The sequence below is a fragment of the Ovis aries genome, chromosome 2 (genome assembly GCF_016772045.2).
Source record: "Ovis aries strain OAR_USU_Benz2616 breed Rambouillet chromosome 2, ARS-UI_Ramb_v3.0, whole genome shotgun sequence".
NCBI classification, from domain to species: Eukaryota; Metazoa; Chordata; class Mammalia; order Artiodactyla; family Bovidae; genus Ovis; species Ovis aries.
In genome coordinates, this window is record NC_056055.1 from 53,273,282 (window position 1) to 53,300,334 (window position 27,053).

General features: G+C 37.3%; 1 protein-coding gene across 5 annotated transcripts in view; it reads right to left on the bottom strand.

The window, feature by feature from the left end:
- Positions 1 to 27,053, bottom strand: part of UNC13B (unc-13 homolog B) — a 219,448-nt gene that overhangs the window by 142,483 nt on the left and 49,912 nt on the right. For all 5 annotated transcript variants that reach the window (XM_042243292.2, XM_042243290.2, XM_060409307.1 and 2 more), the window contains exons 2-6: positions 26,777 to 26,806; positions 23,944 to 24,043; positions 16,034 to 16,151; positions 14,829 to 14,952; positions 9,206 to 9,279 (exon numbers count right to left, since the gene is read on the bottom strand). In XM_042243292.2, the coding sequence (XP_042099226.1) occupies positions 9,206 to 9,279; positions 14,829 to 14,952; positions 16,034 to 16,151; positions 23,944 to 24,043; positions 26,777 to 26,806 (446 nt within the window). The remainder of the gene's footprint in view (positions 1 to 9,205; positions 9,280 to 14,828; positions 14,953 to 16,033; positions 16,152 to 23,943; positions 24,044 to 26,776; positions 26,807 to 27,053) is intronic.

Here is a 27,053-nt window from a genome sequence, read left to right on the forward strand (position 1 = left end):
ACCTACCATCTTACTTGGGTTTCTCTTACCTCGGGCGAACTGTGGCTAAAACCAAAACCATACCATAGAAAGTTAATCAGCATGAAAAAGCAGAAAGTTACGTCCCAGATGAAAGGACAAGATAAAACACCAGAAAAACAACTAAATGAAGTGGAGATGGGCAACCCTCCAAAAAAAGAATTCAGAATAATGATAGTGAGTATGATTCAGGATCTTGGAAAAAGAATTGAGGCAAAGATTGAGATAATGTAAGAAATGTTTACCAAAGACCTAGAAGAACTAAAGAATAAACAAGCAGAGATAAATAATACCTTAGAAGGAATCCATAGCAGAATAACCGAGGCAGAAGCACGGACAAATGATCTGGAGGACAAAATGGTGGAAATCACTGCCACAGAACAGAATACAGAAAAAAAAGAATGAAAGAAATGAACACAGACTAGGAGACCTCTGGGACAACATTTCATGCACCAACATTCACATTATAGACATCCCACAAGGAGGAGAGAGAGAAAGGACCTGAGAAAATATTTGGAGAGAGATAATAGTTGAAAACTTCCCTAACATGGGCAAGGAAATAATCAACAAAGTCCAGGAAGTACAGAGAGTCCCAGCCAGGATAAACCCAACGAGGAGCACACCAAGACACACAGTAATCAAACTGACAACAATTAAAGACAGAGATAAAATACTAAAAACAACAAATAACAAACAAGGGAATTCTCATCAGGCTATCAGCTGATTTCTCAACAGAAACTCTACAAGCCAGAAGGGAATGGCATGATATACTTAAAGTGATGAAAAGGAAGAAACTACAACCAAGAATACTTGACCCAGCAAGACTCTCGTTCAGATTTGATGGAGAAATCAAAAGCTTTCCAGACAAGCAAGTTAACAGAATTCAGCACCACCAAACCAGCTTTACAACAAATGTTTTCTCTAGTCAGAAAACAAGGGAAGGAAAAGCCTTACCTACAGAAAACTAACCTCAAAACATTTATTTTTAATTAAGACAACTGTAATAGGATCATACACATCAAAAATTACCTTGAATGTAAATGGATTAAATGCACCAACCAAAAGACACAGACTGGCTGAGCAGAAGAAAACATGTACATGTATGCACGTCCACTTACCACGTCACTCTGCTTGACCCCCCAAATTGTATGTAATTATCTTATATTGTTAGGTTAATCATGTTTCCATTATGGCTTGCAACTGTAATTATCTTTTATTTTTTGTCTGGCTGCTGCTGCTGCTAAGTCACTTCAGTCGTGTCCGACTCTGTGTGACCCCAGAGATGGCAGCCCATGAGGCTCACCCGTCCCTAGGATTCTCCAGGCAAGAACACTGGAGTGGGTTGCCATTGCCTTCTCCAATGCATGAAAGTGAAAAGTGAAAGTGAAGTTGCTCAGTCGTGTCCAACTCTTAGCAACCCCATGGTCTGCAGGCCACCAGGCTCCTCCAACCATGGGATTTTCCAGGCAAGAGTACTGGAGTCGGGTGCCACTGCCTTCTCCTATTGATTGTTAAAACTGATAAATATCTTTTACTATTGTGATTATGTAATTATCACCCACTTAATACCATTGTACCATGATTGGTCAACAGAAAAATTATAGAATTCTATATCACCAAAATAACCGCCTAACAGAAAAATCTGTAATCACTTCTTAAATTTCATATGCATATCAGAATTATCTTAGAATTTTCTGAAAAATACAAATGTCTAGGTACTGCTTTTTTTTTTTTGACAGAGCTCCAGATATGTTTCTAATGAGCAGCCATGTTTAAAAACAATGGACTTAATGAGGATCTTTTACTTTTATCTAGTTTGTTTCACATTTTCTATTTCATATTCAGTGATTCCATTTCATTTAGTTTATTTTCTCCAATTTCTCCATCTCTTCACTTTTTTTGGGATGTTCTTTCTCAAGCCTTTATCAAGCACAGTAGAAAAGCTTTTGTATACATATATATAATATGTATAAAATATATATTTTAGAAACATGAATTTTTGCCTAAGTAAAAAAATGTATGACATTTTGATTCCACTTGTAGGAATAGAATGCTAGATTTCTAACTTAAGAAAATAAACATGCAACAAGCAACAAAAGTTTACTGTATAGCACAGGAACTATAATCAATATCTTATAATAACTTATAATGGAAAATAATTTCAAAAATATGTATAACTGAATCACACACACACAAAAATAATTCTACTGTTTGAAATTTTGTAATGTTTATCTTTTTGCCAGTTTTTCTAAATGTCCTATGGACATCTAATAACAACCTATGAGATACAAAATTTTAAATATATTTTTATAGGATATGGTTAATATAAATTAATTAAATATAAATCTATTATATTTAAATTATTAATGGCATCATTCAAGATGCTCCTATTTTTATTTTTTCTGCACTTGGTAAAATATTCTCAGAGAAATGTAAATATGTCTTACTATGATTATATATTTTTTCTTTTCTATTTCTTATGATACTTACTTTATGTATGTTTCTTTGTTGTTAAGGTGTCTAATGGTTTATGATGTCTATCTTCTTTGTGAATTGTACCTTTTATCATTAAAAATATTCACCTTTGTTCTATTTAAAATAGATAAATATATTTTTTTAAGTTAAGACAGAAATGCAAATTTAAATTATAAACCTCTAAACCCAGCAGATTAGCAAAAATTTAAAATCTGACAATAATAAGTATTAGTAAAAATATAGAGAAGAGGAAAACTAGAATATAAATGGGCACAATTACTTTAGCAAACAATTTAGCAACATCTAATAATGTTGCATAGAGCACATGCCCCAACAGAGCTATTCTATTTCCAGGTATATACCCAGAGAATCTCCCTTACATAAGCATAGAGAAACAGACTCAGAGATGTTTACAGAAGCATTTATAATAGTGAAAACCTAATTTTCCATGAGTAGAAAAAGTAATAAACAGTGACGCATTTAAGCTCAAGTAGTAGATTCCAGGGCCAGTCTTGACCCAAGAGTTCCCTGCTGTGCATGGGAACTGTTGCACACCATAGGGGAAAAAATATAAGATTCAACATTGTGTTTTTAAAATGATTTTGCAGTGAGTTTGACCAAATTTTGATAATCACTGAATCTTGGAGATAAGTGTATAGGTTTCATTTTACCACTCCTACAACTTTTACATTTTCCTTTAAAACTTTTTCATGATAAATATAGAGAAAAGAAAAGAAGAAGCTTCCAATAATCAAAGATGAGACAAGTTTAGTATCAAAAAGAGCAAAGACTGCAATGGGTTGAAACAGAAATACATAAAAATTCATAAATTGATAATGATATGCCATTAGAAAAAGGAAAACAATGCACAGGTCACCTTGAGAAGCCGCTTATGCACCAGCTCATTAATTTGAAAACTGCTAAAGGGAATGTTTTTCTTACACAGACTTTATTTCAAGTGAACCAAATATCAGGTGAGAGAAAGTTCTGTTTTATAGACAAATCATAGCTAGTAAATGTTGAAGAGGTGATATAATTAGAAAAACATCACTGTGCAACCCTAATAAAATAATCATCATTATTTGTTGCTAAAACCATTAGGTAAAAGGCTGGTGGGATCACTTTATAACAGATGAAATAGACTCACATCAAGTGGAATCCACTGTTTAATTCTACCATCACTAAAACTGAGGCAAGACACAATCTGCCTTCAAAACAAACCAAAAAACAACGTCAATCTAAATCTCCATCTAATCCTCAAACTACTAATAGTTTTTCAGTTTAAAAAAATAAGAGGGATAGAGAAACATGGTAAATAAGATCTCGGGGACATAATCAGCCAAATCCAGAATGTGTGGAATTCTATAGAACAAATGAGAGAAGAGGAAACCATCCTGAATTGAATATATCTACTGTGAAAAGACATCTTTGAGACACTAATGGAAAACTGAACTCAAACTAGTAAGAAATTATGGTTAAATTCAATGTGTTAAAGGCACTGCAATTATTTCTTAAGTTAATGATGTATACTGCGACACTTATGTATTTGTGGGTGAGAGAAGATGATGTCTGGGATCTGTTTTAAAATACTCCATTAAAAGAGGGAAGAGTTATTTCTATATATTTTTCATGTTCAAAACTTTTGATAATAAAAACAGCCTATAAACAAACTAACAATCACAATGAGACACCACTTTTAACCACTAGAAGGGCTGTTCAAAAAGACAGATAAATGTTGGCAAAGATATGAAGAAATTAGACCCCTTATAAAGCCCTGATGGGAATGTAAACTGGTATAGCTACTTTGTAAAACAATCTGGATGTTTCTAAAACTGTTAACTATAAGTTACCATCTTTTCTGGCAATTCTATTCCCAGGTATATACCTATGAGAATTAAAAGTATATGTCCAAACAAAAACTTACACCTGAATGTTCACAGAAGCATTATCCATATTAACAGAAAGATGGAAACAACTCAAGTGTTCATTAACTGACAAATGGATAAATAAAACATAGTACATAGCTATAGAGGGGAACACTATTTGGCAATGGAAGAGAACAGAGTACTGTTAAATGCCACAAGATAGAAGAAACTTTGAAAATATGTCAAGTAAAGGAAGACAGTCACAAAGGATCATATATCGTATAATTCCATTTATATGAATATCTATTATAAGCCAATGTACACAGACAGAAAGTAGATTAGTGGTTACCTAGGTCTGAGAAGGATACTCCCAGGATTAGAGTATAATAGCTAAGGGCACAGGGCTTCTTACAGGGCAATGAAAATGCTCTAAAATTGTGATAAATGTACAACTCTGAATATACTAAAATCTACTAAATGTGGTAACTATATGCTATGTGAACTGCATTTTAATAAAAAAAAAAAAAAACAGGGAGGCCTAGGAACAGATGAAGAAAACAAACTCAGTGAGCGCCATATACTAGAAGAGAAGCAGAAAGCAAAAAACTCAAGAGCTGAAACTATAGACCAAGAACCATCATTTCTACAACTTGGAAAATTCTACAATTGTGTATGCTACATTTTGGGGTTTGTTTTTTTTTTATCGTTTTAACCCCTTCATCTGATTCTACATAAAGTACAGCCTGTAAAATAAAAAATGCAATGCATCTCTTTACTAGGAAAACAAAGATCAAAGTTTTGAAAACTGTATAGTACTCCACATGCAGGGTTTGGGAAAAGAGAAATACAAAGGGTAAAGTGAATATAACGATAGAGTGGATTTTGGCATTTACCAAGGGGAGAAGGCAGACTGAAGCTTTCAATGAAGAAAATTTAGGGTGCTGGCTTGGATATGAGAAAAGTTATGCAGCTTTAATAACAGAAAGCCTACTAAGGATTTAGATAAGGTAAAGAAAAACCCTGAAAAGAGTAGTTCACACTTGTCCCACTTCTTCATCTTTGAGTTAACTCATTGTGGGTTGAATTGTGTCCTTCAAAAAGGCATGTTGTGGGGACGCCCCTGGTGGTCCAGTGGCTAAAACTCCACACTCCCAATGCAGAGGCCCTGAGTTCAATCCCTGGTCAGGGAACTAGATCCCACATGCAGTAACTAAGACTTGGCACAATCAAATAAATATTTTTTTAAAAGAAAGATATTTTGTGAACTCCTAAGCCTCAGTACTTACGAATGCAACCTTATTTGGAAATAGACTCCCTGCAGATGTAATCAAGTTAATCCAATGACTACTATCCCCAAAAATTGAATGGAAGTTTGAATATAGATACAAAAAGAGAGACTATTTTATGAGGCCAGGCAGACAACACAGGAAGGCATGTAACAATGGAGACAGAGACTGAAATAATGTGTTTGATAAGCAAAGGAACAGCAAAGGCTGCTAGGAAGCACCAGAAACTAGAAGAGAAGCATGGAACGGCTTCTTCCCAAAGCCTCCAGGAGAAATTGATCCCACCAAAACTGATGTCAGAATTTCAGCCTCCAGAACTGCATGAGAAAATATATTTCTGTTATTGTAGGTCACCCAGTATGTGTTACTTTGTTTTGGCAGCCCTGGGAAACCAACAGACTCATCAAATCACTCTCCGTGATACTTCATACTGTCAAGAATTTCCGCCTTAAAACTATTTTTCTTTGTTCTGAAAACCTTTTCTGGTTCTCTGGAGGAAGGCATGGCATCTCACTCCAGTACTCTTGCCTGGAAAATCCCTTGGACAGAGGAGCCTGGTGGGCCATGGTCCATAGGGTCGCAAAGAGTCAGACAACTGAAGTGACTTAGCACGCACTCTCTTTTAGGCAGCTCTTCCTCAGACTTCCTTGTTTCTCAAGATTCTATCTTTGATGTTTCCCAAAGTTTTGTCTCCATTCTTCAATACTCTTTCTACATACTTTACCTGAGTCTGTTTTTCTATTCTTATGACTTCAATTGCTACAAATATGTTAATAAATCCAAACTCTATGCCTGACTTCATCCAATCCTGAGCTTCAGATTCTGTCAGGAGGTTGCTTACCAGTCATTTCCACAAAAATATACCCTCGCACTCCAAATTCTAAAGGAAATCATATACAATGGAGAAAAGATAATCTCTTTAACAAGTGGTGCTGGGAAAACTGGTCAACCACTTGTAAAAGAATGAAACTAGAACACTTTCTAACACCATACACAAAAATAAACTCAAAATGGATTAAAGATCTAAATGTTAAGACCAGAAACTATAAAACTCTTAGAGGAGAACATAGGCAAAACACTCTCTGACATAAATCACAGCAGGATCCTCTATGACCCACCTCCCAGAATACTAGAAATAGAAGCAAAAATAAGCAAATAGGATCTAATTAAAATTAAAAGCTTCTGCACAACAAAGGAAACTACAGCAAGGTGAAAAGACAGCCTTCAGAATGGGAGAAAATAATAGCAAATGAAGCAACTGACAAACAACTAATCTCAAAAATATACAAGCAACTCCTGCAGCTCAATTTCAGAAAAATAAACGACCCAAGCAAAAAATGGGCCAAAGAACTAAACAGACATTTCTCCAAAGAAGACATACAGATCGCTAACAAACACATGAAAAGATGCTCAACATCACTTATTATCAGAGAAATGCAAATCAAAACCACAATGAAGTACCATTTCATGCCAGTCAAAATGGCTGTGATCTAAAAGTCTACAAGCAATAAATGCTGGAGAGGGTGTGGAGAAAAGGGAACCCTCTTACACTGTTGGTGGGGATGCAAACTAGTGCAGCCACTATGGAGAACAGTGTGGAGATTCCTTAAAACACTGGAAATAGAACTCCCTTATGACCCAGCAATCCCACTTCTGGGCATACACACCAAAGAAACCAGAATTGAAAGAGACACATGTACCCCAATGTTCATCACAGCACTGTTTATAATAGCCAGGACATGGAAGCAACCTAGATGTCCATCAGCAGATAAATGAATAAGAAAGCTTACACAATGGAGTATTACTCAGCCATTAAAAAGAATACATTTGAATCAGTTCTAATGAGGTGGATGAAACTGGAGCCTATTATACAGAGTGAGTGAAGTGAAGCCGCTCAGTCGTGTCCGACTCTTTGCGACCCCATGAGCTGTAGCCTACCAGGCTCCTCTGTCCATGGGATTTTTCAGGCAATAGTCCTGGAGTGGATTGCCATTTCCTTCTCCAGGGGATCTTCCCAACCCAGGGATCGAACCCGGGTCTCCTGCATTGTAGACAGACACTTTACCGTCTGAGCCACCAGGGAGTATATATACAGAGTGAAGTAAGCCAGAAAGAAAAACACCAATACAGTATACTAACACATACATATGGAATTTAGAAAGATGGTAACGATATGTGAGACAGCAAAAGACACAGATGTATAGAACAGTCTTTTGGACTCTGTGGGAGAGGGAGAGGGTGGGATGATTTGGGGGGATGGCATTGAAACATGTATAATATCATATAAGAAATGAATCGCCAGTCCAGGTTTGATACAGGATGCTTGAGGCTGGTGCACTGGGACGACCCGGAGGGATGGTATGGGGAGGGTGGTGGGAGGGGGGTTTAGGATGAGGAACATGTGTACGCTAGTGGTGGATTCATGTTGATGTGTGGCAGAACCAATACAATATTGTAAAGTAATTAGCTCCAATTAAAATAAATAAATTTAAGTTTTAAAAAAGAAATACAAAAAAATAGTAATAAAATAAAGGAAATCAACCCTGAATATTCACTGGAAGGACTGGTGCTGAAGCTAAAATGCCAATACTCTGGCCACCTGATGTGAAGAACTGACTCATTGGAAAAGACCCTGATGCTGGGAAAGATTGAAGGCAGGACGAGAAGGGGCAACAGAGGATGAGATAGTTGCATGGCATCACCAACTCAATGGACATGAGTTTGAGCAAGCTCTGGGAGTTGGTGAAGGACAGGGAAGCCGGGCATACTACAGTGCATGGGGTCTCAGAGTCGGAATTGACTTAGAGACTCAAAAACAACAACTCCAAATTCTACCTCTGTCTAATAAGACAAATGCTCTAACAGCCCAGCATGTCCTAAGTAAAAAACTTACCTTTTCCCTCTACTACCACCAACAAAAACATTCCCCGTTCCTAATGGCCCAGACTGAGCTGACTGTGTTCTATTCTGTGCACCAAACTCATCTCTGGAAATAAGTTAGGACAGCGGAACTAAGCAATGCGGTAGTCCAAACAGCAGCACGTAAATAAGGATACATATCCAAAAATCTGGGAATGAGCTGGAAAAAAGCCTTCCCCATCTGTGTCGCAAGAGGACAGATTCCCTAGTATAAGCTTGCTCCCCAACAGTCTGGAGTCAGACTAGTGCCAATTCAGCCACTTCTGGGGAACAATGGGAAGAAAAGAAAAAATGGATAGATCTTTCCAATAACAGGCAATCTTCTAGCTACATTGTTTTCTTTAATACAGTTTAAATTCTTTCATTCTTTAGTATGTTCCCGAGTCACTCCCTTAAAGTGTTCTAAACAGACACTCTTCACATTGTAAGTTTCCCTGGTGGCTCAGCTGGTAAAGAATCTGCCTGCAACGCAGGAGACCCTGGTTCAATTGCTGGGTCGGGAAGATCCACTGGATAAGGGATGGGCTACCCACTCCGGTATTCTGGCCTGGAGAATTCTGTGGACTGTAGAGTCCATGGGGTCACAAAGAGTCGGACACGACTGAGTGACTTCCACTTTCACATTGTAAAAACAATTCCTACCTCATTGTCAGGTCCCAAGGCATTGATTTGCTCCAATTTGTAGGTCCAATATCTAGCTTCCTCTTCTGGGATATCTATCAGAAAAAAAGAAGCCACATTACCAGGTTAATAATTTAATCATAGGTAGATAATACTTTATTAAATGATCTAAGTTAGAAGGGTGGTAGTGATGGACTAATTTTACATGTTCTTGCCATGAACATTATCTTGAATCTTCACAAAAGCTGAAATAATATATCATTATTCCCATCGAATCAGAAGACTTAAAATCATGCAGATGTCAATAAGACCCAGAGCAATTATAAATTCAACATAGTTGCTATTAAAAATCCCAGTTTTTTTGGCAGAAATACGAATGTTCATAGCAACATTATTCACAATAGTTAAAATGTGGAAGCGACCCAAGTATCCATCAATGAATGAATAGATAAACAAAATGTGATATACACATACTAGGAAATACTATTCAGCCTTAAAAAGCAAGGAAATTGTGATATATGCTACAACATAGGTAAACCTTGAGGATACTAGGCTAAGTGAAATAAACCAGTTACACACAAAAAAGCCAAGTGCTCTTTGATTCCACTTATACAAGGTACTTAGAGTAGTCAAATCAGAGACAAAAAGAATGGCAGTTGCCAGGGGCTAGGGGCAGAGGAGAATGGGGAGTTATTGTTTAATGGGCAGAAAGCTTTAGTTTTGCAAGATGAAAAGAGCTATGGATATGAATAGTGGTGACAGCTGCCCAACATTATGAATGTATTCACACTGCTGAACTGTATAACTTAAATGGCTGAGGTACTTAATTTTATGTTATGTGTATTCTACCACAACAAAAAAAAAGAGCAAAGAAAAATGATACACATAGCCTTTTTCTATATATTTAAGATTGAATATAACAACTTCCAAAAAATGAAACATCTTTTAAAAACATCAAATATCCATATATTCAGCACAAAAGAGAAATCAGTCTGAGACAAAATATGGATCAGGTCAGCTTTGGTGACATTTAAACAGGTACACTTTCTAGTAGTCCACAAGAAGGAATCAAATACAGCCCTTGTCCTTCCTAGGCAAAATTTCACCTCCTTCCCCTCAAACTACTTACTCTTCAGCAACTGGTGACACTATTTCAAAGTCTTACAATAAAACCTTCAAGTAATTTACTACCTAATTTGTTCAGCACTCCCCATCCATAAAATAGTGTACTCTGCATGCGTTAAAAGGAAGTGAGGGGGAGGCAGGGCTGCTGTGCTGCAGGTCTGTATGTTCTGATGTAAAACAATTCACCACGATACATACACTGCTAAGTAGAAAACAGCAAAAGACAGCGGATGTGTTAGAATATGTACTATTTGTGTTTTCAAAAGGAGATGGGATTTAGATATATGCTTATAGATTCAAAGACTGAGCCTGGAAAGATCCACAAGTATTAACTGTAGTAGCCTATAACGAAGAAAGGTAACTGATTTGTGAGGGAGACCTAATTTTTACTGGGTAGTTTTTACACCATGGTACATGTATTACTGCCTCACTGCTCAAAATAGTTTTAAGAAGAACAAATATAGAGCTACAAGGATGGTTATTGCAGTACTATTTAATAGTACAAACTTAGAACAACCAAAGTACCCAACAAGAGGAGTGGTTAAATATATATTAGTTTAAATTAAAAGCCCAGGCTCTGGAGCCAAATCATCTCAAAATTAACTTTACCACTTAACTACCCAAATGATCTCAGGCAAAAGATTTAAATACTTTGTGCCTCTGTTTCCTCATCTCTGAAATGGAACTAATAGTTGGGTCTACCTCAGAGGACTAAAGTGAAGATTAAATGAGATAACATATGTAAATGCTTAATGGCACCCCACTCCAGTACTCTTGCCTGCAAAATCCCATGGATGGAGGTGCCTGGTGTGCTGCAGTCCATGGGGTCGCTGAGAGTTGGACACAACTCAGTGACTTCACTTTCACTTTTCACTTTCATGCATTGGAGAAGTAAATGGCAACCCACTCCAGTGTTCTTGCCTGGAGAATCCCAGGGACAGCGGAGCCTGGTGGGCTGCTGTCTCTGGGGTCGCACAGAGTCGGACACAACTGAACTGACTTAGCAGCAGCAGCAGCAGCAGGATACACCCACAGGCACACAGTTACTGATCAACAAATGCTATTTTTGCTATTATTGTGCATTCATACACTGAAACACATTTTATATAACATTAATATTATAATTATGTAATTAGTATATAAAACAGCTCAAAATAATATACAGTGCCATTTTATAGGAAAAACTGTATACCTATATTGAAAAAACACAATATGTAAAAAAATATCTAGTAAATGAGATTGTAAGAAATCTTTGTCTTTTTGTACACCTGTATTTTCTGCACTTACAATATGATTTTAAAAACTAAAAGTTAGCATTTTTAAAAGATGATGGTATAAAATTTAATAGAATATTTCATAGGTTTCTGAATTATCCAAAGGAAAATTCCTTTGCTGAAATATGGCATGCTACAAGCCAAACTCTTCCTTAAGAAGGACCCTTTAGGTTTTTAAAAACTATATCCCAAACATGGTTATCACAGAGACAAAACCGTATTAGCACATTTACATCAACTCACAAAGACACTTATCTGAGATTCTACCTTAATGTTTATTCAAAAAAATTAATTGGGCACCTATTATGTGCCAAGCAAATACTATAGATACCAAAATAAACTATCCAAGTGTTCTCATGAAATAAAATCTAGAAAGAAATGTATATTTCTCCCTATGACACAATATAATGATGCAGTTTTGAAAGAGGAATGCTTGCTTAAAATGCAATGAGAACTGGACTGACCAATTTCTAGCATGACAGTGTGAGGAGCTCCACAGATCTATTTCCTAGAGAAACTGAATATACTTTTTAAAAATACCATTTAAAGTCTCTAGAAGCAAAAGATATTAAGAAGAGGTGGCAAGAATACACAGAAAGAAAGAAAGTCGCTCAGTCGTGTCCGACTCTTTGCGACCCCATGGACTGTAGCCTTCCAGGCTCTTCCGTCCATGGGATTTTCCAGGCAAGAATACTGGAGTGGGTTGCCATTTCCTTCTCCAGGGAATCTTCCTGACCCAGGGATTGAACCCGGGCCTCCCACATTGTAAGCAGACACTTTATCATCTGAGCCACCAGGGAAGTCAGGAATACACAGAAGAACTATAAAAAAAAAAAAAAACATCTTAATGACCCAGATAACCACAATGGTGTGATCACTCACCTAGAACAGACATCCTGAAGTGTGAAGTTAAGTGGGCCTTAGGTAGCATCATTAGAAACAAAGCTACTGGAGGTGATGGAATTCCAGCTGAGCTATTTCAAATCCTAAAAGATGATGCTGTGAAAGTGCTACACTCAATATGCCAGCATATTTGGAAAACACAGAGTGGCCACAGGACTCAAAAAGGTCAGTTTTCATTCCAATCCCAAAGAAAGGCAATGCCAAAGAATGCTCAAACTACTGCACAATTGCACTCATCTCACACACTAGTAAAGTAATGCTCAAAATTCTCCAAGATAGGCTTCACAGTACGTGACCTGAGAACTTTCACATCTTCAAGCTGGATTTAGAGCAGGCAGAGGAACTAGAGATCAAATTGAGAACATCTGGTGAATCATAGAAAAAGCAAGAGAATTCCAGAAACACACCTGCTTCACTGACTACACTAAAGCCTTTGACTGTGTGTCACAACAAGCTGCAGAAAATTCTTCAAGAGATGGGAATACCTTAATTGCTTCCTGAGAAATCTGTATGTAGGTCAAGAAGCAACAGTTAGAACTGCACATGGAATAATGGACTGGTTCCAAATTGGGAAAGGAGTACAACTGCTTATTTAACTTATATGTAGAATACATCATGCGAAATGTGGAGCTGGATAAAGCACAAGCTGCAATTAACTGTAGGGAGAATTATCAATAACCTCAGATATGCAGATGATACCACCCTTATAGCAGAAAGTGAAGAGGAAGTAAAGAGCCTTTTGATGAAACTTAAAGAGGAGAGTGGAAAAGTTGGAGGACAGGGAGGCCTGGCATGCTGCAGTCCATAGGGTCACAAAGAGTCAGACACGACTGAGCAACTGAACTGAACTGAAAGTCTCTAGAAATGGTCCTAAGAGATATTCAAGAAAATCAACTACAACTTTAAGTGGTGTATTTGAACCAAGATCCCTCCCCACCCACCCCGCTCCCAATTCAACATGACAAACTCCATTCCAGACTGGGTACAGCTAAGAACACAGCACTAAGAATACAAGCAACTAAGCTGTAAGCAAGAATCCAACTGTTTTTCTCTTCACCTGAAACTAGGCCTACAGATATGCAAGAAAGTCTTCCTTTCTGTTTTTTGTAAAGTAATAGTTGTTCTGAGTTTATTATTTCTGAGCTTATTGGAAAATCATGCCATTTTTGCTCAAATCACCAGAAGGTACAAGATAAAAACAGACTGATGATATCTGCAACAACAAGAGTATACATGAATATCAGTAAACAGTCAAAATTAAAACTGAAAAAAGTTAAAATTAAATTAAACAAGATACCAATGTTTAAAAATTGGGAAGTTACAAAATGCTGGCAAAGATGTGCAGAAAAAAGACACTTGAAACATAGTTGGTAGGAATATAAACTGGCACAATCCTTTTTTGTTTAACACAAGCAACTTGGCAGTACTATGAAAAGTAACAATGAACATATCTTTTTATCTATTCCTTAAACGCTACTTTAAGGAATTTCTCTTAGACTCATAAATGGGTACAGATAAAGCTGTTCATTATAGCAGCATATATATTTAAAAAAAAAAAAACTGGAAACAACCTACATGTCAATCAATAAATGACTACAAAAGAAAAAGGACTGCTTAATTTATGATATAAAGCAACTACTGAGATCAGCAAGATAGATAAGTATAACATGAAATGATGTCCAAGATAACATGCTTTATACAACACTATCACTAGTGTGATATATCACTATCACTAGTATATATACTACATAAAGTATGACCGAAATTTGTCAAACTAAATTTCTAGAGAAGAAATTTCTTATGGCTAGACCAAGACACAAGCAAGTCAACAGTTTATTTCTGGGGAATGCAAAAGAGGTCAAAGGAAGCAGGAAGAGAGACTTAACTTTTTATCCATATAATTCCCATACTATCTAAATTTTTACAATGAATATGTATTTTTATGTGATTTTTTAAAATTACTATTCTATTAGTGCTACTTTAACATTTAAATTGACAAATCATAGGGTATATATTAACTTCAAGACAATAAATGTGAAAATATTATCAAAAGAATAAGTCACTGATATTCTCTGACAAGTATTTCATAAGTCATCATAAGAAACAGTTAATAAGAAACTAGATGACTTGAAAAGAATGCTTTTAGTGTGGACTCTTTAATGAGCAACATTCTAGACTTTACTTCGCACATACCCGAGCTCGGTGTTACAGGGAAGAGAACAGAAAACAGAATGCCCTGAAGGAGAACAGCTGACAAAAGACACAGTAATAAAACAACTAGAAACAACTTCAAACAGCTTTAAATGTAAAAAGTATCAAATGGTTTTTTAAATCGGACTCACCAAAAGGCAACTCAAATCTTGTATCAAGCAAAATTTTATGGGGAGTTGGGTTTTTAGTTCCACAGATTTCATCATCTTTCATTAATGTCTCTGCCTCCAACGTGGACCATTCCCCAGGCCCCTCCTAGAAAATAGAGATCTAAGATTAAACTTCACTCTTTCAGGACCCTCTCTTGGTTAAAGGCCCAAGTGTTTTTCTCTCATTTTCCCTGTCAGAGAGCTTCTGAGGGCCACTCACATATCCTAATGAGGCAAACACACCAGAGTCGCACCACCTGCCTCTGCTGTGGGTGGCTTCTGTCCCACCCTCTCTGGTGGGAAGGCAGTTTTCACTGTGCTCAGCTTTCTGCCAGCCCACCAGGGATAGAATTTCCAGAGCACTAAACTCAAAAACAAGGCATCCCCATGGATCAATATTTAATTTGTATGATTCTTAATGACTATGTCACTTAATGTACCACTACTTCTAATTGCTAAAGAGCTAGTAACATCACTAGTTAAGCTGACCTGAATTGGGGCCACAGTGAAAATATTCAAAGTCAGTGACACAGGAAATGATGCTGAGTTACATTCTCATCTGGTGAAATGCGGTAGAAATTCAGTGTTGAAAACACTGTATGAAGTCAAGTGTGAATACCAATTGCCAAACCTGTAGTTCCTTAAACTCTATTAGGGCAATAAGTAGAAGGAGGAAGACTGAAATCAGGTCCCTAGAATCGGTGACTCAAAGAGCTGGCTAACAAAGTTTGATGGGACTCTTCGCAGAACAGTGTCTTAGAAGAAATTCAGAAGCCACAGTTTTCCTAGATTGACCAATCTCTCGCTCTCTCATTCTCTCTCTCTCACACACACACACTCTCTCTCTCTCTCCTTTTCCCCTTCCCTCGCACTCCCCTCCTTCACCCTGCCAATCCCACACACACCCCTACCACCATGCACGGAGTACACAGAGGGGCGAACTACCTGACAAGGCTAAAAAGGTACTCTGGCATCCCTGAGTTCAGTCACAGGGCAGAGGGAAGGCCAGACTGAAATAAAATCTCCTGAACCCCTGGGTGACGTTAGGAATAAGCAGGTATTATGTCCTGGTTAGAAACGGGACAGAAAAATCTGAAATATATGGACAAACATTAGCTGAATGGAGCTAGGGTGAGGAGAAGCAAGGGCTAGAGCCATACCTCCAAAGGGGCAGTGCATTGACTGACCTCATCCGACTGACGAATCGTCTTCAGTGCAATCCACACAGTTCCCACCATGGTGTCCCAGATCAGTCCTTTGTTCCATACTTCCACACTTAGACCCAGGTCCAGGCGACTAATCTCACTAAAGGAAAGAAGAAAGCCCTTTTTTTAGAAACCAAGTAATATAAAAGAAATAGTGATATCTGTTTTGCTAAACCTCATCAGGATCCTGTCATTAGGAAAAAATCAAAATGTCCCAGATGCTTCAACCATTCTCTATGTTCCTAGACACATACATACAGAAAGTTTCCTCTGTCAATCTGTCCCTCCTCCCTTGGAGCTACAATCATGGGTAGACTAACAGTTTCACAAGAAGAATGAGAGCATTACTGCCAGCAATATCTGCATAGTCTCTGAACTTAAGCAATAATTTCATGTTTTATTATAATACTAGCACTGCCCCCAAGTTATACCTCTGGACAAAATGTGGTCCACTGGAGAAGGGAATGGCAAACCATTCAGTATTCTTGTTTTGCTAAACCTCATCAGGATCCTGTCATCAGGAAAAAAATCAAAATGTCCCAGATGCTTCAACCATCCTCTATGGTCCTAGACACATAAGTAGGTATGTACAGAAAGTTTCCTCTATCAATCTGTCCCTCCTCCCTTGGAGCTACAATCATGGGTAGACTAACACAGTTTCACAAGAAGAATGAGAGCATTACTGCCAGCAGTATCTGCATACAGTCTCTGAACTTAAGCAATAATTTCATATGTTTTATTATAATACTAGCACTGCCCCCAAGTTATACCTCTGGACAAAATGTGGTCCACTGGAGAAGGGAATGGCAAACCATTCAGTATTACTGCCTTGAGAACACCATGAACAGTATGAAAAGGCAAAAGATAGGACACTGAAAGATGAACTCCCCAGGTTGGTAGGTACCCAATATGCTACTGGAGATCAGTAGAGAAATAACTCCAGAAAGAATGAAGAGATGGATCGAAAACAAAAACAACACCCAGTTGTGGATGGGACTGGTGACAGAAGCAAAGTCCGATGATGCTGTGAAGAGCAATACTGCATAGGAACCTGGAATGTTAAGTCGATGAACAAGGCAAATCGGAAGTGGTCAAACAGAAAGTGTCAAGAATGAACATCGATGTTTTAGGAATCAGCAAACTAAAATGGACTGGAATGGGTGAATTTAACTCATGACCATTATATCTACTACTGTGGGCAAGAATCCCTTAGAAGAAATGGAGTAGCCATCATAGTCAACAAAAGAGTCTGAAATGCAGTACTTGGATGCAATCTTAAAAATAACAGAATGATCTCTGTTCGTTTCCAAGGAAAACCATTCAATATCACAGTAATCCAAGTCTATGACCTGACCAATAATTCTGAAGAAGCTGAAATTGAATGGTTCTATGAAGACTTACAAGACCTTCTAGAATTAACATCCAAAAAAGATGTCCTTTTCATTATAGGGGACTGGAATGCAAAAGTAAGAAGTCAAGAAACACCTGAAGTAACAGGCAAATTTGGTTTTGGAGTACAAAATGAAGCAGGGCAAAGGCTAACAGAGCTTTGCCAAGAGTACGCACTGGTCATAGCAAACACCCTCTTCCAACAACACAAGAGAAGAATACACATGGACATCACCAGATGGTCAATACTGAAATCAGACTGATTACATTCTTTGCAGCCAAAGATGGAGAAGCTCTATACAGTCAGCAAAAACAAGACTGGGAGCTGACTGTGGCTCAGATCATGAACTTTTTATTGCCAAACTCAGACTTAAAATGAAGAAAGTAGAGAAAACCACTAGACCATTCAGGTATGACCTAAATCAAATCCCTTACGATTATACAGTGGAAATGAGAAACAGATTCAAGGGATTAGATCTGATAGACAAAGTGCGTGATGAACTACAGATGGAGGTTCGTGACACTGTACAAGAGACAGGGATAAAGACCATCTCCAAGAAAAAGAAATGCAAAAAAGCAAAATGGCTGTCTGAGGAGGCCTTACAAATAGCTGTGAAAAGAAGAGAAGCAAAAAGCAAATACCCATTTGAATGCAGAGTTCCAAAGAATAGTTAAGGAGAGATAAAAAAGCCTTCCTCGGCGATCAGTGTAAAGAAATAGAGGAAAACAATAGAATGGGAAAGACCAGAGATCTCTTCAAGAAAATCAGAGATATCAACAGAACATTTCATGCAAAGATGGGCACAATAAAGGACAGAAATGGTATGGAACTAACAGAAGCAGAAGATATTAAGAAGTGGGGTCAAGAATACACAGAAAAACAAAAAAATACAAAATAGATCTTCACGACCCAGATAATCACGATGGTGTGATAACTCACCTAGAGCCAGACATCCTGGAATGTGAAGCCAAGTGGGCCTTAGGAAGCATCACTACGAACAAAGCTAGTGGAGGTGAAGGAATTCCAGTTGAGCTATTTCAAATCCTGAAAGATGATGCTGTGAAAGTGCTACACTCAATATGTCAGCATATTTGGAAAACTCAGCAGTGGCCACAGGTCTGGAAAAGGTCAGTTTTCATTCCAATCCCAAAGAAAGGCAATGCCAAAGAATGCTCAAACTACTGCACAATTGCACTCATCTCACACTAGTAAAGTAATGCTCAAAATTCTCTAAGCCAGGCTTTAGCAAAACGTGAACTGTGAACTTCCAGATGTCCAAGCTGGATTTAGAAAAGGCAGAGGAACCAGAAATCAAATTGCCAACATCCAGTGAATCATAGAAAAAGCAAGAGAGTTCCAGAAAAACATCTACTTCTGCTTTATTGACTGTGCCAAAGCCTTTGACTATGTGGATCACAACAAACTGTGGAAAATTCTGAAAGAGATGGGAATACCAGACCACCTGACCTGCCTCTTGAGAAATTTCTATGACGGTCAGGAAGCAACAGTTAGAACTGGACATGGAACAACAGACTGCTTCCAAACAGGGAAAGGAGTACATCAAGGTGGTATATTGTCACCCTGGTTATTTAACTTATATGCAGAGTACATCATGAGAAATGCTGGGCTGGAGGAAGCATAAGCTGCAATCAAGATTGCTGGGGGAAATATCAATAACCTCAGATATGCAGATGACACCATTCTTAAGGCTGAAAGAGAAGAACTAAAGATCCTCTTGATGAAAGTGAAAGAGGAGAGTGGAAAAGTTTGCTTAAAACTCAACATTCAGAAAACAAGATCATGGCATCTAGTCCCATCACTTCATGGCAAATAGATGGGGAAACAATGGAAACAGTGACAGACTTTATTTTGGGGGGCTCCAAAATCACTGCAGATGGCGACTGCAGCCATGAAATTAAAAGACGCTTACTCCTTGATAGAAAATTTATGACCAACCTTGACAGCATATTAAAAAGCAGAGACATTACTTTGCCAAAAAAGGTCCGTCTAGGCAAAGCTATGGTTTTTCCAGTAGTCATGTATGGATGTGAGAGTTGCACTATAAAGGAAGCTGAGCGCTGAAGAATTGATCCTTTGAACTGTGATGTTGGAAAAGACTCTTGAGAGTTCCTTGGGCTGTAAGGAGATCCAACCAGTCCCTCCTAAAGGAAATCAGTCCTGAATGTTCATGGAAGGACTGATGCTGAAGCTGAAACCCCAATACTTTGGCCACCTGATATGAAAAAATGACTCATTGGAAAAGAGCCTGATGCTGGGAAAGATTGAAGGTGGGAGGAGAAGGGGACGACAGAAGACGAGAAGGTTGGATGGCATCACCGACTCAATGGACACGAATTTGAGTAAACTCCAGGAGTTGGTGATGGACAGGGAGGCCTGGCTTGCTGCAGTCCACGGGGTCGCAAAGAGTCGGATACGACTAAGTGACTGAACTGAACTGAACTGACAGGAATCTTTGAGGAAAAAGCAAGGCTTCTTTACCAGATATATGAACGGGAGTCGAAGAAAAAGTAAAAGGGCCCCTGAGAACATCTAATCCTGTTGGGAACATGGGGTGAGGCAAGTGAGGGACGCTAGAGTGTGCTAGCTCACACTAGTCAGCCCCTGCAGAGCCCAGTAGTCATTATCAGTTAAAGCAGGCACTGTTACTTATAAATGAAATGATCACAAGATAACAATAAACACAATGATTTTCCTATAATAATAACTAGGAAAAACTATTTGAAAAGAAACTAGAAAGAGCCAGACGACAACTAAGCAGAAGCAAGCGTCATATATGGAAGAATATCAGTTAGGAAAGGCTAACTCAAAAATAATTACGGACTTAAGATGAAACAAGCAAACCCTTATGTTAACACTAAAAAACATTCTCTAGAAAGCTCCTATGGAAGCACAGATTTATTTGCGGGGGAAATGTAAGAAAGATGAGAAAAGGCCAATTCCAGCAGGAAAAGCACAATGGAATTCTTAGAAAAACAACAGCTATTCATCACGTGAAGTTTTTCTTTTTTTTTTAACTTTTTATTTTTTTACTTTACGATACTGTATTGGTTTTGCCATACATTGACATGAATCCACCACAGGTGTACATGAGTTCCCAACCCTGAACCCCCTTCCCACCACCCTCCCCATCATCACGTGAAGTTTTGAGTGTGTGCTTGAGAGAGAGCTTGGCTTCCCTATTGTACTATTAAGATACATATTCTTAGATTCACTAGTTTGGGATGTGGCATTATAGCTGTAAAATTCATATCAAGCATATTGAAGACAAGTAAAGCAGAGAAAATTTGCCCCTTTTATGTAAACAGAACAGAATAGAAAAGAACTGAGTTCAATTTTTTCATTTAATATAATTTCCCTGAGCATATACAATACATATGCCTTGGTACTTTGGGAAAGACACACAATACAGGACCCAGTTCCTCTCTCGAGAAACTTCCAAGCTATCTGGAGAGCTGTTCAAAACCAAAAAGTAGGTGACTATACCCAGTTACTATGTTAGGGCATTCACCATGGGGAAAGGTAGCTTTTGCACACCATTTCATTCAGCCTAATTAGCTGATCAGCCTTGGAAAATAAATCTAACAATCCCAAATCTTTTGAATTTAAAAAAGAAAACTTACTTAGGGATATATATAATATCCTCCGAGAAAGTCCTAAATAGCATCTCAAGTGTGTGAAAAGTTGGTGTCAGTCACTCAGTTGTGTCTGAATTTTTGCTATCCCATGGACTGTAGCCCACGAGGCTCCCCTGTCCATGGGATTTCTCAGGCAAGAATATTAGAGTGGTTAGCCATTCCCTTCTCCAGGGGATCTTCCTGATCCAGGGATAGAACCTGTGTCTCCTGTATCGCAGGCAGATTCTTTACCATCTGAGCCACCAGGGAAGCCCCATTTCAAGCCAACAGCTAAAAAAAAAAAAAAAAAAAAGCCAGAGGTCTTTACAGCTTGACTTGGAGCAGATAAAAAAGAAAATCTATTCTTCAGGGAACTCTGGGGAATAAGGCCCAAACAATGAAGATATCTTCTATAAGAAGCCTCTTATCTACATCTGCTCAGATGGCTCAACTAAGAGAAGTCTGAGAGCTCTGTTTTGCCTCATCCCCAGTGCTCTGGGGAAGCTTCTTTTCTCTATAGTACTCAATTGACAGTATATGTTCATACATGTACACAAGATCCTGGGCTAGAAAATTCACAATAAGTGAAGATGCCCTCCTTACCCTTAAGGAATGAACAGTCTATTCCTGGAAATAAGATAAATACTAAAGATAGACGAGAAACACCAAAACGAACATTAGATACTATCACATAATGTATCAGGGGAAAAAAAAGAAAAGGAGAAAGGGAGACAAGTGACCAGCAATGGAGCTGCCAGTGACAGAAGAGCAGGATAGAGGAGTAAGGAACAGGAGCAGAAAGGTGGGTAATATGGCTAATAAAGCCCATGTAAAGGAGAGGGGAGAAAATCCACACAGTATCTCCTGGTGGGAGACAGAAGAAAAGTCACACATATCACAGTAGGGCTGAAAGAGGAAGTGCTATGGGAAACTGGAAAATAAACAAGAATAATGCTAATGAGAGACTGTAGATGATTGTTACGTTTCTCATGCTGGGAACAGTTATAATTTTAGTGATTATGACAGCCACAGGGAAGTCAAAAGAACGAAGGATTGCTAGGTTTATATACCACAGCCAGAACTGTGGTATGGCAAACAAGGAAGAGACTTGAAAAAACTGTTTATAGCTGACTTTGCATGAGTGAAGAAAGACACACATGATCTCACTCTGATGTCAGTACAACAGAGAGGGAATAAATGAGGTTTATAATCTTGAGAGAGAGGCAACCAGTGAGAAATCTGACACCACTAGCTCTTGCACCACTATCTCATTTCTCCTTTCTCTTCTCTGTTCACTCCTTCTTAGTCCCCTTTGTCCCCTCTTTAAATACTGGTGGTCTCCGGGCCCTACCCCAGCCCCTTTTCTCACCCTACACATTTTCCCTAAGCTTTCTCATCTACGCATATGCCTTCAACTAACCAAAATATTTCTCCAACCTAGGCTTCCTCCATGAGTACCAGGTTCAAGTTTCTATCTTTTGTAATGTTCTTCCTACCTGTCCTGTAAGAACTTCAAGTATAAGCTTGTTCGTAACTGATATAGTATGTCCTGTCCTATTGAGTAGCACACCACTTATCCAATCATCCAAGACAAGTATTGGTTCTACCTCCTTAATATCTTCCATCTATCCTTCTGTTACTGTCTTAGCCCAAACCCTCATAATCTTAACCTTTAAGTATTATAATAAAGTTTCCTAAGTGGTACTATAAGCAGCAACATATTAAAAGCCTAGAGGATTGGAATGTTTCCCCATAAAAAGAGTCATCATATGTCTCAGATGCACTATAAAACTCACAATTTCACTTCAATCACAAATTTCACAGAAATTTTAATATATTTTCTTTTTGACCAACTTGGATCTACCTTCCCCCAAAATAAGTATAACCCTGTGAGAGAGTAGACCTTTACAGATAAGGAAACTGACATTCAGAGAAGCTAAGTGATTGGCTCAGTCTTTCAGAAATGATAGCCTATATTTTACTTTCCTTTCCTAGATCAGAAAAAAAAAAAATTGCTTAAATTTAAGAGGAAAAAGGGAAATAGCAAGTTTTTAAAGTCACAATCATAATATACTAAATTCTGTGTCATATGCAAGCAATTCAACTAACATTTACTCATTTTTATTATTAATTAGATAAAGGTAGAATATTTTACTCCATAGAACAAAAAGGATTAAAAGCACATGTCTTTATCTTCAAAAGCAGGTGACTTAAGCAGGGAGGCTCCAGAAGGAAGAGATATATGTGTAATTATGGCTGATTTGTGTTATTGGACAGCCAGAAACCAACAAAACATTGTAAAGCAATTTTCCTCCAATTAAAAAATAAATTGAAAAAAAATTTTTTTAATTAAAAAAAACAGCAGTTTGAATAGAGCATTTTAAAAGAGCAGGTAACTTAGAAACGCAAACACCGTCCTCACATGCATAACCACATTCCTTTAAGGAGCCTTTGGAGAACTGAAAAAACATTAAGTTAGGTTTAATATCATACTAAGTATGTTATACTACAGCTAATTCTGACTAGTAGGTAAATCTGACTAGGTATATTTTCACCCACATAAACTGAGAGTTTACTCGAATTCATAATTCATCTCTGAAAATATATTATAAATCTGGGAGAGAACAAAACTGCAGATCACTTTACTGTAGTAGGTGTGTGTCCCTACTACACACCTCACTTGTTCCTCTCTTCTGTTTTCAAAAAGAATACTCAACATGCTATTAAAACGTGTTTTTTAATATTTAATATGTTTTATAAATCTTATATATACACAAAATCTTCAGCCTCTACTTGTTTAATCCAATGTGATTACCTTGGAAATATTATCAAATACTGTAGGCATGCTGCTACTGCAAAGTACTTACAACATAAAATCTTGTTCCCAGGAAGGTTGATCGCCACGAACTGCTACAGTTGTACTCTTCACATTTTGCACTTTCAGGGTCACATATGTGTTAAATTTTTCTTTGAAAAATGCAAAACAAAGATATAATACTTAGTGCTCAGATGGTTATCCAATCTCACAAAGTCCCTGGAATTAAGTAATGTCCAAATTATAGTATTACATGTAAGGAAAAATTGAAATTATATATTCTACAATATAGTATCATTTTAAACATAGAGGTATGAAAAACTTATAAAACACATACTATTCTCAAAAGCATAAGCTATAATAGTGTTTTTCAAATTTAAGGACTCTACTTTATCCTTTTCCAACAGACACACATGCACACACATATAAACAAAAACGAAAGCTTTATGAAATGTAAGATGTGATACCTTGGCATTTTCTATTCTAATTTAATTAAAATATTAATCATAACCACCTAGGTTGACTTTATAGCCACTTGCAGTTTGAAAAATAATACTCTAATTGATCTTACAGAAAAGATGTTATGCAAATTAATATATAAAGAAGTAAGTACCACAGAGAAAAAGTACTAAAAGAAGGCAGAAGAGCAAACAGTTACCTCTAGTTGTTTACAGTGACAAACATGGAGGAAAAACCCTCATAAAGGAAATGGATTTCAAAGTCGATCTATTCACCTTGGCCTAGAGCACAACTTACATAAAAAGAAATATTATCACAGATTCGAGAAAATGAAATTCTCTAACCTGAGAGTATAAATTGAGTACCAAACAAAGGTAGGTGGCCTGGATCTCAAAACTCAGAAATCTGACCTGACTTAATACAGCACATTTTGTTTCCTTTGCATCAGCCATGATTAGAGACACTGAATTGAGAGTTCACTTTTCTGTGTAAGAAGTTAATCGTAACTTTATAACATGAAAAAAAAAAGACTATCATTTTTGACTCATCAAATTGTCAAAGATCACTTAAAGCAACTACCAGTGTTAGAGGTGTAAGAAAATGGGCACTGTCATGTACTTGTATTAGAAGGTAAATCTTTCTCTTAAGCATCATAAAAAACTATGGAGTTTTATACCCATAATTATAACTACAGTTATATCAAAGGTATATGAGGATACAAGCCCACCCACATGAGGGAATTCCCATCCATATTTGGTAGTAGCTATGCAGTATACCAATGAGCTGTTTTCTAGCATAGGATTTTGTACTCCATTCCCCATATTCAACCACAGCTGGCTGGATCAAAAGGAGATGCCACCCAAAAGCAGGCAGTCAATGAATAAGCTAACCAAAAGCTGAGACCAATATGATTCCCTCGCAAAAGATTTTCAATGGAGAAAATAGAGAAATAGTGACAAATGATTGGTGAAGAAGCTCAAAGGAGAGGCATATAAATTCCATTGGAGTAGCTATTACGGGGTATATGCAAAACAGGTAAGCATAAAAAACCTGCTGGAAGACAAAGGAGAGCAAAAAAGCTTTTCAGAAAGAGAAGCCCTAATCTGCAGCCACTGGAGAGAGCAGTAAGCTCAGAAACTGTTTTAGCTCCTGCTGCATCCAGGTTTGGTTTTTCAGATTTTTCTTGGGTTCCCAGTATGTTCTTTTCCCCCATAATCCATAGTACTCTCTTTCTGGCCCCAGCAGTAACCAGAGTAAGTCTTTGTAACTAACTTGATATTCAGTTAAGAAAATATGTATTAAAATAAGGAGATACCCTTTTCACCTTCACATGAGCAAAGATTAAAAAATTTCATGCTATTTAATGTTGGTAAGGATTTGGGAAAATAAACACTCATACACTTTTGGCCTGATTAAAAGCTAGCAAACCTTTCAGAGCCACACTTTGGCAGCAGCTACTTAATTTGTTTAAAATACATACCTTTGGCCCAGCAATTCTCTACTTTTGGACTCCAGCATACAGATACATTTTCAAAAGCAGGCAATAATAAATGCATTAAGAAGATGTATTGCTTATGGCAAAAAAAAAACTGAAATGATCTGAATATTCAATCAGGGACCTAAGGTACAACAACATTCTGTATACTTTTTTTTTTAACAGCAGTTTCTTGTTGGTTATCTGCTTTAAATATAACATTCTGTGTACAACATTTTGAAAGCAAGAACCATATGTATACACACACATACACAAGAAAAAACTTTTATGTATTGTTGGAAAAAAAGCAGGTTGCACAAAGATGTGTAGCTGATTCATTAGCGTATACATGCACATACACAGAAAAACTCTGAAAAGGTGTATAAACACCTCAAAACAGTTACTTCTGAGAAGTAGAACTAAGTTGGCCAATAGGTAAGGAGACTAACTTTTCACTAGATTGATAGAGATTTCTTTGATATTTTATAAAAGCATCGCTTTTTTTCCTTCAACTTTTTGAGGTATAACTGGCAATTTAAAATTGTATATATTTAAGGTGTACAATCTGATGATTTTGTATATGAATATAAAGTGAAATAATCACCATAATCAAGAATATCCACATTCCTCACCACCTCATAATTACCATTTCCTCTGTTTGTGTGGGTTGAGCACATTTAAGATCCATCCTCTTAGCAATTTGAAGTATATAATATTTGTTAAACATAGACACATTATTATACATCAGATCTTCAGAAATTATTCATTTTGCATAACTTTGCACCCTCTTGACCAACATCTTTCCATACTGACTTTTTAATTAATTTAATGAACTTAGTGAGTTTAACTAATTTAACCAATGAATCAAATGACATTTATGTTTTTTTGAAAGAATGTTTTTAAATCATAGCAAGTAGGGGAGAAGTATGTAAGAATTAAAGGCTGGCCTTACCTGGTGAACCCTGGAATTTGGCTCTTTTAACTGCAAGAGAAAAAAAGAGGACACCATGAAGAATTCCTGCAAATTAATTTATTTAACCAGCATTTCTTTAGTAAATTAGTATGTGCCAAGATTAGAGTTAGGACTAGATTTTTAAGTCTAAGTCATTAGAGAAAAAAAGCTGAGACTTCCAATCAAAACTTGAATGCAGAGAGATAGAAGGGTCCTTAAAAGTCATCCAATCTAATCTCATACTCCAAGAAAACATCTTTTTGTTTTGTTCCAAACC